Source organism: Mytilus californianus, unplaced genomic scaffold (assembly GCF_021869535.1).
Source record: "Mytilus californianus isolate M0D057914Y unplaced genomic scaffold, xbMytCali1.0.p SCAF_1, whole genome shotgun sequence".
NCBI lineage: Eukaryota > Metazoa > Mollusca > Bivalvia > Mytilida > Mytilidae > Mytilus > Mytilus californianus.
The window spans coordinates 107,279,468-107,294,817 of record NW_026262581.1 but is presented as its reverse complement, the minus strand read 5'-3'; the positions used below and the strand labels follow the sequence as shown (position 1 = coordinate 107,294,817).

Below are 15,350 nucleotides of genomic sequence, written 5' to 3'. Positions count from 1 at the left end.
AGTATTATCACGCAATCTTGAAAAGAGCTTCAAAGGGCCAAGTATTCATTTGATACTCAGAGACTTTTCATTTTCTATGAATTTACTGTTTATAAAATGTTGGATTATTCGTAACACTAAAGTTTCCATACACCCATGCTTAGTTTGCCTTAGTCGTATTTTGCACAACTTTTCGGAAATTGTCGGTTTGTAATGCTCTTCGTCGTCGTATTTTATTAGGCCCTCCAACTGTTTTGATTCGAGCGCCACTGATAAGGAGAAACGGACTTGTGTTCATAATTGAACGCCTTGTATCTTTGATATTTTTTTAAACCCCTGGGTCGATGCTACTGGTGGTAGACGTTTCGTCCCCGAGGATATCTCTAGCCAGTAGTCGGCTTTGTGTTGACATAAAATATCATTCATATGCTCATTTTCTTCCACATATATTTGCCTAAAACGTATTTGGAAAACTTTTCGGATATTCCGTTTTTTAATGCTTTTCATTTTCATATTTAACTTGGCATTAATTCCAACTGTTTGTCTAATGCAGATGAAATGTGCGTCTGACGTACCAAATTGTAAGCCATATATCTTTGATGAGTTCTATCAGCGGTGTCAATAACTGTACAGTTTCCCAAAATTTCCACATATGTGCTATTCTTAAATGCACCACAAAGGTTTATTAAATCACTGGATACAATTCTTTTGCCGGAATTCAAGTTGCAAAAAAAAAAAAGGGTAGTGAAAACAATCAAAGTTTTAGTACCAGGAACGTCTCAATTTGGCACTGAAAAACATTCATAGTACTGTATAGGCAAAAATTCACAAACATTCTTTAAGCTGTGTCAATAATAGTATAACCCTCACCACTTTAATCATGTAAGCTGTGTTTTTTTTTAATGTATCTAAGATAGTTTCTTTTATCGAAACTATCAGATACCTACTGATCAAACTATCGGATAGCTACTGATCAAACTATCGGATACATACTGATCAAACTATCGGATGCCTACTGATCAAACTATCGGATACCTACTGATCAAACAAAAACATACTTTTGATGAAAGGTGATTTTAATTTCGATTTATATCTTCATGAACAGTTATGAGGGGCCTGATGGGGGGGGTCTCATCACGATTCACGAGTTGATTTTTTTGTCAATCACGATTCACAGAAAATAAATTTCCATGATCACGGATCACGAAAATATAAAAAGAGTGTAAATCTGTAGAAAAACGGATCACGATAGCGAAAATGCGCCGATCACGAAGAACGAAAATAACCCATCAGGCCCCTCAGTTATATTCGCAATTATATTTCGATAATTTTTCATCATTAAAACGCACAACTATTTTTTTTATATCTAAGATACACATTCAATAAAACAATAACTTGGTGAGGTACTTTACATTCAAATTATAACTATGTCGGTAATGGATTGACTTTTCGTGAAGCTAATCCTTTAATATGCATCCGCTGTGTTGTATTTAAAGTAACGTTAGTCATATTGGTTAGTTGCTCGATGCTAACATGGTTTATCATTAAAAAGGTGGGGTTTTTTGTATAATTTTCCCAATAATATTAGATTTTTTTAAAACTGCTAAAGACGAATTACTGATAACAGTACCTAACAACACCCTAATAGTAGAGTGAATACTTTTACAGCTATTTTTTGGCGTTAAATTGATCCGTTAAACTTTCGAAGTTATGACTTAAACTGTGCCAGTCCGTAATTTTCAAAATCCGTAATTGAATCCCTTGAGCTTTCGGCATGTTGTTTTCTTTTTTTAATTCAAAACACTTTTTACATTTACAATGGTACATGCACTTATCAAATAGCTGTGGTCCTCCAATTGGATAAAGATTAAAGATACATACATGTAAGCGTGTCTATGTGCAAGAAGCGTCGGGATATGTGGTGTGATCGGTTTTTTTCTTGTGTTGGAAAATGAATCGAATAACACCATTTACCCACAACTTTGAAACTAAACTTTTTTTTGGTCCTGGTAGACTCGGCTTTGGATTTCAAGATAAAACTAGGACATTCCTCGGCCAAATCTTTCATTAAAAAGTTACGAATTAAATTCCGCATAACCAATTATCCAGTGAAAATTAAGCTGAAAATTGTACAAATAATCAAAATTAGTTAGACAAGTGATAATACAACAACGATAAATCATGTCTCTGTGTTTTAGACCGTGCAAGGGTATACCCTTGAACAGTTAATGTCGTCTCTGATCAGGATCATGCTAAAACAAGTCTTGTTTGCATTGCATTCAGAAGCAAAACGATCAGTAGTGAATGGGCCCAGTAATTCATTTAAAAAGTGAAAGAAATTCAAAAGAAATAATCTGGTATCCATTCAAACTCTACGGAAATATTTTCAATTCGGTAAATAATTAGTTACTTCTTCAAATTCAACATCATAGTGCATGCTTGAATACTTCTCTGCAATTCTGACTATCTATGAACCTTTTCACAGGTTTTCCTTTTGATGACGAAAAGAAGAAAAACAACCTTTAGTTTCCCACTAGATGAGGTCGGCATCTTTTCAAAATTTATCCCATGTTATAAATGCGAAGAACATTTCTTTTCAAGACTGGCATTTTTCGCAAGTATCCCTCCTGAACATGATACATCTGTTTAATTGCGCCGAATATCATTGAATAGAACCAATGAAAAAATTGTCTGCACAATTTCGTATTTAATTATAAACACTAAAATAAACACACACATGCCTCTGTGCAAACGATTGATAAATTAAATCGCGTTGTATTGATTTGATTTCAATATTTTTAAGGTAAGTGAAAATCCAAGTAATTACTTTTCAATAAAAAAATATATGAAAGATTAAACGACGAAAAGAAACTGAAATAAAGAAGTAAAATAGTGAATGTATTCCAACAAAACTTATAAATCCAAGTGAGCATAGGACTATTTAGTACTACCAAAACCCCCAAAAGGGAACTTCCTCAAATTTGACTCCTACTTTGTTAGCACCTTAAATGGATGAACAAAATTACAGGATGGATAACTCCACTTAATAATGGAGAAGTGATATAAATTTTACCCGAACCCATTCAATAGCTTGGAGGAGGAACATATCTAGAGTATTTTACAGTAGAGCAGAGGAGAGTCTTTAAATTACAATTCCAACTTTATCCACATCTTCTTAAGCTTAATCCAAATAAACCAACAGCCAAACAGAGAGAAATGGTATATCATGTCTTTCTATACTGTGTATGACGTTGCTGTATGGAGTGCGCTTGCTTTAAGTATATAACTGCGAACATTCTTTATTGGGTATAATTTTTTTTTTATCATATTGTTATTTTTTTTAGAGTAACATGCTTTTCCTACACTGCTTTTTTTTTCTTTTATGTAGTTGGTGTTAATCTACTGGTCGAAATTAAAAATGGGAGGGAAAAACTAGTTTAACCCCGCCATATGTGCATGTCATATTTTATTGTTTCGTTATTTATGAAAATTGGTTGTTGATGTCAGACCTTTGCTTGTTTCTGTTAAATATATTCACCATTTGTATAGACTCGGGGCGATTTGAGCTTGTCATATTGTATACACACCTTTCTCTTGTTAAAGACTGTATTTTGCCCTTAAGATGTCTTTTGGTTATTATTGTGGTTTGTTTCCCGTCTCATTGACGTATTTTATTGCCGAGCTATCGTGTTAGTTTTTTGGAAAGTTAAGAAAAGAAATCTGATTCCTCGTAAGTTTCAATAGTAATATATAAAATGGCGCCTTACTGTTATGTTATAGCGGGTTATCGATAATGAAAATTTGTCTTTGATACCGGATATGTTTAAAGGTTTTTGTAATATGACTGTGTTTCTCTTCTTTTTTTTACGTAGATTTTATTTTTCAAATATTTTCGTACTGCATCGTTTTTTATTACTACCCGATGCCTTAACAAGAATTGCCTTTTACTATTATCTAGGCATTCTATAGTGTTCGCCCTGTATAACCATAGAATAGCTGAGGAAGAACGTCTGTCGTCAAGTTAGCACACATTAAGACATATATATATATAGAAGTCTATAAAAAGGACCAACCAGCAAATTTACTATGTACCGGATCGTCTAGAATAGACGATACTGTGCAGATAAGGAAAAAAATTATATAAGTCTAGAGATTTGCACAACGGTACTAATATAAGATGGTATTATACGAAGATGTTGTTAATAAATCGTGTTGACAAATATTTCGGCTTAACAAATAGCCTTCTTCGGTGTCAATTATTTTAACAATACTGATAATATGTATAAAAATAGCTCAATAATACAGGTAAGTTTTGGTCTATTGATTTAATCCAAAATCCTGAACATCATAATATAAAACAAAACTCAATACTCAAATATACGTGACTGTGTATATTTACAACCCAAAATGAGTGAAAAATAAAACTTAGTATTTTTTATTGATGCCGTTTGGATGATGTACATTTAGTTCCTTTATCCAAAAGCTTTCCCGAACCTGTCGCTGGGCATCACTCCAGTGAATGTTCTGTTCAATCACTAGGATCTTCATGCGGTTAAAGTCATCAAGTGTGTGACCAGACTGTCTGAAATGCTGAGAAACTGGGAGAAGTGGCTTCTTAGAGATATCACTCCTATGGCCATTGAGGCGTTTGTGGAAAGGCTGCTTTGACTCACCAACATATTGGAGGCCACAAACCGAACATTCTAGAATGTAAATAACATTCATACTTTTGCAGTTAACATTGCAAAATATCTTATAGTTATTTTCGGTTGCCTTACTGTGAAAAGTTGATGAAGGATGCATCTGTAGGCAGCATTTGCAGCGTTTTTCATCACACGAACGACATTCTCCAGAAGTACTTCTATTATCAGACACTTCAGCCCGCACCAGCAGGTTACGCAGACTATTGGGTTGCCTAAAAGCTATCATGGGAGGCTCGGGAAAAATCTTGGATAGTTTGGAATTCTTTTCAACTGTTTTCCAATGCTCACGAATGACACCGAAGCTGTTTTTGAGAGATGGGTGGTAAGTAAGAACACATGGAGTCCTTTTATTTTTCTTCTTATATTTGTATTCTAACAGTTTACTCCTTGGAATAGTTTCCGCTTTCTGAAAGCCTTTTTGGATAGTTTTGTGTTTGTAGCCCCTTCTCTTCAAGCGGGTTTCGAGTTGACGTAGTTGTTTTTTAGTTGTTTCTGACTGAGAAGGGGCTACAAACACAAAACTATCCAAAAAGGCTTTCAGAAAGCGGAAACTATTCCAAGGAGTAAACTGTTAGAATACAAATATAAAAAGAAAAATAAAAGGACTCCATGTGTTCTTACTTACCACCCATCTCTCAAAAACAGCTTCGGTGTCATTCGTGAGCATTGGAAAACAGTTGAAAAGAATTCCAAACTATCCAAGATTTTTCCCGAGCCTCCCATGATAGCTTTTAGGCAACCCAATAGTCTGCGTAACCTGCTGGTGCGGGCTGAAGTGTCTGATAATAGAAGTACTTCTGGAGAATGTCGTTCGTGTGATGAAAAACGCTGCAAATGCTGCCTACAGATGCATCATTCATCAACTTTTCACAGTAAGGCAACCGAAAATAACTATAAGATATTTTGCAATGTTAACTGCAAAAGTATGAATGTTATTTACATTCTAGAATGTTCGGTTTGTGGCCTCCAATATGTTGGTGAGTCAAAGCAGCCTTTCCACAAACGCCTCAATGGCCATAGGAGTGATATCTCTAAGAAGCCACTTCTCCCAGTTTCTCAGCATTTCAGACAGTCTGGTCACACACTTGATGACTTTAACCGCATGAAGATCCTAGTGATTGAACAGAACATTCACTGGAGTGATGCCCAGCGACAGGTTCGGGAAAGCTTTTGGATAAAGGAACTAAATGTACATCATCCAAACGGCATCAATAAAAAATACTAAGTTTTATTTTTCACTCATTTTGGGTTGTAAATATACACAGTCACGTATATTTGAGTATTGAGTTTTGTTTTATATTATGATGTTCAGGATTTTGGATTAAATCAATAGACCAAAACTTACCTGTATTATTGAGCTATTTTTATACATATTATCAGTATTGTTAAAATAATTGACACCGAAGAAGGCTATTTGTTAAGCCGAAATATTTGTCAACACGATTTATTAACAACATCTTCGTATAATACCATCTTATATTAGTATCGTTGTGCAAATCTCTAGACTTATATATATATATATATATATATATATAAATTGCCTAACAATGTAATTTTAACACACTATTTAGTATGTAAATATAGATTTGTATGTCATGTGCTGCTATTTATAGGCACTTATATATATATATAAATATATATGTATGTCTGCCTATGTGTAGTGACAACTGTAAATTATACCTTGTCCATCGGATTTCTTATGATTAAGAAATGCCAGGCTTTAGAATATTTATAAAGTGCCTAGAAAATCAACCTAACAATGTTAGAGTAGATTTGATTCTTTACTTCCTCCCCAAGCGGGGCTGGAACCTGTACTTTTCACTTCATACTTCTACGGCAACACCGCCTAGCATTGCGCAGACGCCTTATCCCCTCCTCTAACTATAGCTGATTAAAATCAGCTTTCGTTTCGGGAGGTGTTACCTTCTCGTAGGAATTAAACAAGGACATCTAGACGCAATACACAAAGTATTTTAAGTGTACAGAAATGATCATCTACTCATCTCTTTAGTATAATTACAGGATGCTGTTCTATTTTTAGAAGCATACAATCACTGTAAATTTATATATATGTATGTCTGCCTATGTGTAGTGACAACTGTAAATTATACCTTGTCCATCGGATTTCTTATGATTAAGAAATGCCAGGCTTTAGAATATTTATAAAGTGCCTAGAAAATCAACCTAACAATGTTAGAGTAGATTTGATTCTTTACTTCCTCCCCAAGCGGGGCTGGAACCTGTACTTTTCACTTCATACTTCTACGGCAACACCGCCTAGCATTGCGCAGACGCCTTATCCCCTCCTCTAACTATAGCTGATTAAAATCAGCTTTCGTTTCGGGAGGTGTTACCTTCTCGTAGGAATTAAACAAGGACATCTAGACGCAATACACAAAGTATTTTAAGTGTACAGAAATGATCATCTACTCATCTCTTTAGTATAATTACAGGATGCTGTTCTATTTTTAGAAGCATACAATCACTGTAAATTTATATATATGTATGTCTGCCTATGTGTAGTGACAACTGTAAATTATACCTTGTCCATCGGATTTCTTATGATTAAGAAATGCCAGGCTTTAGAATATTTATAAAGTGCCTAGAAAATCAACCTAACAATGTTAGAGTAGATTTGATTCTTTACTTCCTCCCCAAGCGGGGCTGGAACCTGTACTTTTCACTTCATACTTCTACGGCAACACCGCCTAGCATTGCGCAGACGCCTTATCCCCTCCTCTAACTATAGCTGATTAAAATCAGCTTTCGTTTCGGGAGGTGTTACCTTCTCGTAGGAATTAAACAAGGACATCTAGACGCAATACACAAAGTATTTTAAGTGTACAGAGATGAGTAGATCATCTCTGTACACTTAAAATACTTTGTGTATTGCGTCTAGATGTCCTTGTTTAATTCCTACGAGAAGGTAACACCTCCCGAAACGAAAGCTGATTTTAATCAGCTATAGTTAGAGGAGGGGATAAGGCGTCTGCGCAATGCTAGGCGGTGTTGCCGTAGAAGTATGAAGTGAAAAGTACAGGTTCCAGCCCCGCTTGGGGAGGAAGTAAAGAATCAAATCTACTCTAACATTGTTAGGTTGATTTTCTAGGCACTTTATAAATATTCTAAAGCCTGGCATTTCTTAATCATAAGAAATCCGATGGACAAGGTATAATTTACAGTTGTCACTACACATAGGCAGACATACATATATATAAATTTACAGTGATTGTATGCTTCTAAAAATAGAACAGCATCCTGTAATTATACTAAAGAGATGAGTAGATGATCATTTCTGTACACTTAAAATACTTTGTGTATTGCGTCTAGATGTCCTTGTTTAATTCCTACGAGAAGGTAACACCTCCCGAAACGAAAGCTGATTTTAATCAGCTATAGTTAGAGGAGGGGATAAGGCGTCTGCGCAATGCTAGGCGGTGTTGCCGTAGAAGTATGAAGTGAAAAGTACAGGTTCCAGCCCCGCTTGGGGAGGAAGTAAAGAATCAAATCTACTCTAACATTGTTAGGTTGATTTTCTAGGCACTTTATATATAAATATATATATATATATGTGAAGGGTTCTGCCACAAACTCAATTTAATCCTTTTATCCTGATTTTTATTAACAGACATAAACAATCAGAAAATTATTTATTGTTTAACAATTTGTAAACTTCCAGAACTTTTTCCAACCACAATGACCACCGAATTGGTAACAGTAAGCATAACTGCTATAACACAAACTGTCTTTCGTCATGTCACACTGCTCGTTCGGGTTTGTTCCAATCTGAAATAAATCAATGACAACTTTTTGATTTCCTTAAATAACTCAAATCTTGGCTGTTCTGATATATAAAATTGTAACCAAAATAACGATACACAAGTTTAAACTCCAATTGAATGGTCAAATTTTGCATAAAATGATGTCAAAATTCGACTCTCAGTTTCTAAGATAAGACTTTTATTTATTGAAATATCTGCAAAGCATTCCAATGTTTTTAACCAACCCATGATTATGTTTTAAGTGTTTGAAGTACACAAATCGGTTTTTTTTTATATGTTGTGTGAAATTAACTGTTTTTTTCAAATCAATTAAATTTCGCGTCTCATTTTTTCATTAAATCAATAGTTTTGTTAAACTAATTGGTTTTTTTTAACTTGCTATCATGTATCTCAATTCTTTCCATATAGAAAATACATTGCCTTGTATCGTTTTAGATTGTTGACTAATATATCACAGGGTTCTATATTTACATTGTACTACGTTATCATATTACCAAGTATTGCTCTTTTTTTTTTATTAATTTTCGGAAATTTAAAAGGGATCTATTCTTAACGGTAGATATACGCTATACTTCTATATGATTGAATCACTGTATATGTAGTTATTGGCAAATGAATAGGTTTTGCTTCAAATGTTTCAAAAGGTCAGTCGGACCAAACAGATAAAATTAAAAGCCCTAGACATGTCATGGTTTCCATCATTTGATAAAGATGTTAAAAGAAAAAGAATGATTTAAAAGCAAATATATCGTACACAATATGCAAATTGCTTCTATATATACCCTTGTTCTTATATTTTTTCACAGAAAACATATATCCGTAAATCATGAACGAGAGATGATAGTTTTAAAAATCACAATTCCGTACTACTTTCCTTTGGTATTAACATAAAAAAGGACAATGAAAATCTCCCGTCTTGATTATGGATACCTAAACTTCACAAAAACCCGTATAAGGAACGGTGTATAGCCGGTTCCTTAAGATGTTCTGTTCAACATCTTTTTAAAGCTCTTACAACCATTCTTTCTACTATAAAAATGGCCTAAAGAAATAAAAAGCTTTTCGCAGGGTTCTTTTATTTCATTTTCAGATATATTGATGATGTTCTGTCATTCAGTAAGTGCTTTCTTCTCTTATATCCCAGTGAACTTGAGATAAGGAATACTACCAAAACTAGAAGGTCTGATTCATATCGTGTTAGTTTCTTTGATATTGACACAGATGGACAATTGCAAAGAAAAATCTATGACAGACGTGATGATTTTAACTTTCCAATTGTCAGCTTTCCATTTCTCAGCAGTAACATATCATTTGCCAAATCGTTTGGCGTTTACAAGTAATACATTGAGCGGTACGATGTGTTTGGTCTGAATTCACTAGCAAAAATGTTGTCGTGGTCTCAGATCTTTAGATATTAGAAGGGTTTTACGATCTGTAATTTAAACTAATTTGGTCCTATCCCCGATTGCGACTGTGTGGATTCGCATGTCGGATAACGCATGTATCGGGATTAGCAGGAGATGCATAACCTGTCGACAAACCCGTTCTCGCTTCTTTTAGAGTTCTTGCGATTCTCTCAGGTTTTTGTAACCTTGATAGTCATGTCTGATTTTAATGGTTTTATGACATTTGAATATCGGTAAACAACTGTTGCCACCTATTTACAATTAAAACTGGTATTTTTTAAAAACAAATAGCCTATCAGACGCAATAATCAAAACAAAACATATCTCTAGTAATAAAAAAAATATGTACACTCCGCAATATGTTAAGCACCACCCATAATTTTAATAATAGGACATTTTCAAATCCAAAAATTAAATATTTTTGAATAAGAGTCAGTCGTATTGACATTGGTTGAATAAATTGTAAATATTGTGCAATATAAAAAAATATTAAACATACGGGTTTTTATGCTTTCTGCTTTGTAAAGGGAACTTTCAATGTTAAAAACAACAAGTTACAATATGAACACATATACCATGTGAACAAAAAAATGAGAATGGTTGTCAATGTTGAAATTATGACACTCCAGTAAAACATACTTGTTATTTGGGCTTTATTTGGGAAATGGGCTCTATTATGTTTTCAATTTCCATTTCAAAAAGTCTACCTGATAAAATTTATACGATAAGATGTTGTTCTACAGCAGTTCCTTTCTCACATTTACATCTTGAAACAATCCTCTTTAATTGCCTATCAAAAGAGAACTATAAATTTTAAGAGTTCGAAGCACTTTTCTGGGTTTGCCTACATAAGAAACGCTCAAATCTAAAAAAAAATTAAAAGCCATGGATGTATAAATACGTAGAAATGACCCAATCTGTTACCTAGGTGGAAGTGAAAAACGTCTTAAATATTTTTGATCGAGTATTATTTGTTATGTTTTTATAAATGCAATTGATGCATAAAATAACACAAAGTTCCTCTGATGCACCAAAAAAGCATTACTAATTTTTTTTCAAATACTGTTATGTAATTTGATTTATTATAACACACAAACATATTAATATCAATTAAATAAGGTTTATGTCTGCTATAATCCAGTCTTAAAAGACAAAAACTAAAAAAAATTAAATTACCTGATTGATGCATTCACAGCTGGCTGCATATGCACCTTTGAACACACCTTTCCGTTGGTAACAATTCATTTCATGGACAGAAATCGAATAATCGCACCTGTTTAATACGATATGTCCGGCACCATCCAATCGCCCTGTAATAGTGTTTAAAAAGTCTCATTTATATTCTTGTTTTTACAGTTGGCTGTACATTACATTGGGGAAAGGGGTGTAGGTAATTGCAATGCAATTGTTAAATTATGGTAAGATAAGTATCTTAGTTTAACGTCTTCTGAAGAAATTTTTTGGTACTTTGATATTTGCTTCCTGTGCAATGTATTTGAAAATCAGTTTGTTTTCATTATCTGTTTTGTCTGAAAACACTATAAGATATGATTTGAATAAGGGCATTATATGAAAAGGATTCGTGTAAGTGTTATTGACTAGTCTAATTTATACACAAAGGGAATTATTAGATTACGTAAGAAAGAATATGAATTTAGATAAAAAAAAAAATCAAGTAAAAATGAGTAAACCGAATTCTTGTCAGAATGTATGTTCTAATCGTATTTGTGACGACGCCGCGATTACCAGATATATTGTATGCAGTCAACCAAAAGTAGCTTCAGTCCAAGTAGATAAAGTTAGAAGAATTTAACGCAGTCTGTCATAAAGGGTGAATATCACTCCATTGGTGAGTCAAAGTCTTGACGACTGCATGGAGTATATGCAGTCCGCTAGTACTAAATGGAATATGCAATGTCTAGCAGTACTAATGAAGCGAAGGAGAAAAGAGTAATAAGAACTTATAATATTAAAATTGGTGAACACAAGTGTTTTCAACTGTTTATCAATATTGGAGTAGTAGAAGTCGACTGTTTTTTTTTGCTGGAAACAGCATATTATATATATTCTTTAAAAAAATAAAACGATGTGGTATGATTTCAAACGATACAACTTTCAAACAGATTCCAAATGACAAGAGTACCTAAATGTGACTGTACGATATGTCTTAAGCGGACATATCCTTTTTTCCTCCTTGTGTTGGTATAACATTCTGTTTTGATAACATTAACGGAACCAATTTTTCTTCACCAGATGCGCATTTCGACAATAAATATCTCTTCAGTGATGCTCGAGGCCAAAATATTTGAAAATCGAAAGCTTATTAAAAAGATAAAGAGCTATAAACCAAAAGGGATAAAAACGTATAGCCAAAGCCTAAATGATATATTTTGAGTATTTGACTAGCAGAATAACACTGTTTATTAGCAACAGTAAATTGGTGACATTTTTTCTAAAACTATACATTACGTAAGAATAAGGATTGCCAATGAGACAACTATCCACCGGAGTTTTACTTAATTTTAGCTCATTAGGATTTCAATTTTTAAAATATATCCCAAAATAAGGTTCTGATCCAGATTTCGTGGTTCACTGAACATGGAGATTGTAATAACATTAACGGCACTAATTGTATGCACCAGATGCGCATTTCGACAATTAATTGCTCTTCAGTAATGCTCGAGCCCAATATTGTTGAAAATCATTAACCCAATACAAACGTTGAAAAGCTGGTAAAGCAAACAAAAACGAAAAACAAAATGAAAAGCCAAACTCGGACAAGGAATCAGAGCTATGCATGAGGGAGATACAACGCCAAACCTGGACAAGGAACCAGAGCTATGCATGAGGGAGATACAACGCCAAACCTGGACAAGGAACCAGAGCTATGCATGAGGGAGATACAACGCCAAACCTGGACAAGGAACCAGAGCTATGCATGAGGGAGATACAACGCCAAACCTTGACAAGGAACCAGAGCTATGCATGAGGGAGATAGAAAGCCAAACCCGGACAAGTAATCAGAGCTATGCATGAGGGAGATACAACGCCAAACCTGGACAAGGAACCAGAGCTATGCATGAGGGAGATACAACGCCAAACCTGGACAAGGAACCAGAGCTATCCATGAGGGAGATACAACGCCAAACCTGGACAAGGAACCAGAGCTATGCATGAGGGAGACACAACGCCAAACCTGGACAAGGAATCAGAGCTATGCATGAGGGAGATACAACGCCAAACCTGGACAAGGAACCAGAGCTATGCATGAGGGAGATACAAAGCCAAACCTGGACAAGGAACCAGAGCTATGCATGAGGGAGATACAAAGCCAAACCCGGACAAGGAATCAGAGCTATGCATGAGGGAGATACAAAGCCAAACCCGGACAAGGAACCAGAGCTATCCATGAGGGAGATACAACGCCAAACCTGGACAAGGAACCAGAGCTATGCATGAGGGAGATACAAAGCCAAACCCGGACAAGGAATCAGAGCTATGCATGAGGGAGATACAACGCCAAACCCGGACAAGGAACCAGAGCTATGCATGAGGGAGATACAACGCCAAACCTGGACAAGGAACCAGAGCTATCCATGAGGGAGATACAACGCCAAACCTGGACAAGGAACCAGAGCTATGCATGAGGGAGATACAAAGCCAAACCCGGACAAGGAATCAGAGCTATGCATGAGGGAGATACAACGCCAAACCTGGACAAGGAACCAGAGCTATCCATGAGGGAGATACAACGCCAAACCTGGACAAGGAACCAGAGCTATCCATGAGGGAGATACAACGCCAAACCTGGACAAGGAACCAGAGCTATGCATGAGGGAGATACAAAGCCAAACCCGGACAAGGAATCAGAGCTATGCATGAGGGAGATACAACGCCAAACCCGGACAAGGAATCAGAGCTATGCATGAGGGAGATACAACGCCAAACCTGGACAAGGAACCAGAGCTATCCATGAGGGAGATTGCATGAGGGAGATACAACGCCAAACCTGGACAAGGAACCAGAGCTATGCATGAGGGAGATACAACGCCAAACCTGGACAAGGAACCAGAGCTATGCACGAGGGAGATACAACGCCAAACCTGGACAAGGAACCAGAGCTATGCATGAGGGAGATACAAGGCTAAACCTTGACAAGGAACCAGAGCTATGCATGAGGGAGATACAACGCCAAACCTGGACAAGGAACCAGAGCTATCCATGAGGGAGATACAACGCCAAACCTGGACAAGGAACCAGAGCCATGCATGAGGGAGATACAAAGCCAAACCCGGACAAGTAATCAGAGCTATGCATGAGGGAGATACTTAAAAGTGAACTTACAAGGGAACCAGGTTTAATCCACTATCTTTCTACATAAGGAAAGGCCTATACCAAGTCAGGAATATGACAGTTGTTTTCCATTCGTTTGATGTTTTTGAGCTTTTGATTTTGTCAGTTAATAAGGAACTATCCTTTTTGAATTTTCCTTGGAGTTCAGTATTTTTGTTATTTTACTTTTTCCTTAATTTAAATTTAGTCTGTCATATTTGTTTTTACGTTTATTGCTTTGTCATTGATCAGGTCGTCGGGTTTTTTTTTTATTTTTATATTTTATGATGGCGGGGACTATACGATATAGTTGTCTCATTATCAATCATACCTCGTCTCCTTATTTTATATGGAAATGCGATAGTGTGAGCCAGGCATGGTGTCCTATGGATAATTATTTTGATCAAAAAACTTCAATTTTCTGGAAATCTGAAGGAGTTTTGTTTACATGGAGTTTCTTTGACCTTTGACAGTTACAATGGCATGATGATGATGATGATGATGATGATGATGATGATGATGATGATGATCAAAATTAGAGAATAGAAAATAAGATAAGCTTCAATAAGGTTTTTCCTTCGAGAAAATGCTGAACATACTATTAAATGGCAAAGTTACATTATTTTGGACTTACCCATTACCAAGTATGTTTTGTTTTCGTAAAATGGGTGGTACCTTGAAGCTCCACACTGTGTATACATATCTTTTACATCATAAAGGTTGATATTACTTGGGCTCTGTAAAAAATAAAATATTTTGTTAGCCAAACGACTTTTTGCGTTCTGTTTATCTTTATGTAGAAAAAATAATGTTATTAATAGTAATGATACCCAAAGATAATAATGAACATCCAAGAACAATGGATGCTTAGCGAGGATACAAACCTTATTTTTCCCCCGTGTATGATGTACATGTACCATACTTAAAATAAAGTGTACTGTTTGGTTGTGTTACATTCCATTTTTTTCTGTCAAAATGTCAATAATTTAAGATGTTAGTTTGTATGCAAACCAGAAAAAACATAAGTTAACAGTATGTTAAACCACTATATGTCAAAATGAGTTTTTGTGTTGTTTTGTTGCTGCGCCATTAACGTTAACTCCATATCGCTTTTTATTCATACAACATCCTTTGTAATAAAAGTGTTT

The 15,350-nt window shown here is 35.2% G+C and overlaps 1 protein-coding gene across 1 annotated transcript in view; it reads right to left on the bottom strand.

The window, feature by feature from the left end:
- Positions 1-8,317: 8,317 nt before the first annotated feature.
- LOC127729299 (uncharacterized) overlaps positions 8,318-15,350 on the bottom strand; it is a 31,944-nt gene continuing 24,911 nt past the window's right edge. Inside the window, exons 4-6 of the mRNA XM_052237041.1 lie at positions 14,837-14,939; positions 11,047-11,180; positions 8,318-8,468 (exon numbers count right to left, since the gene is read on the bottom strand). Of these exons, the coding sequence (XP_052093001.1) occupies positions 8,340-8,468; positions 11,047-11,180; positions 14,837-14,939 (366 nt within the window). The 3' untranslated portion in view covers positions 8,318-8,339. The remainder of the gene's footprint in view (positions 8,469-11,046; positions 11,181-14,836; positions 14,940-15,350) is intronic.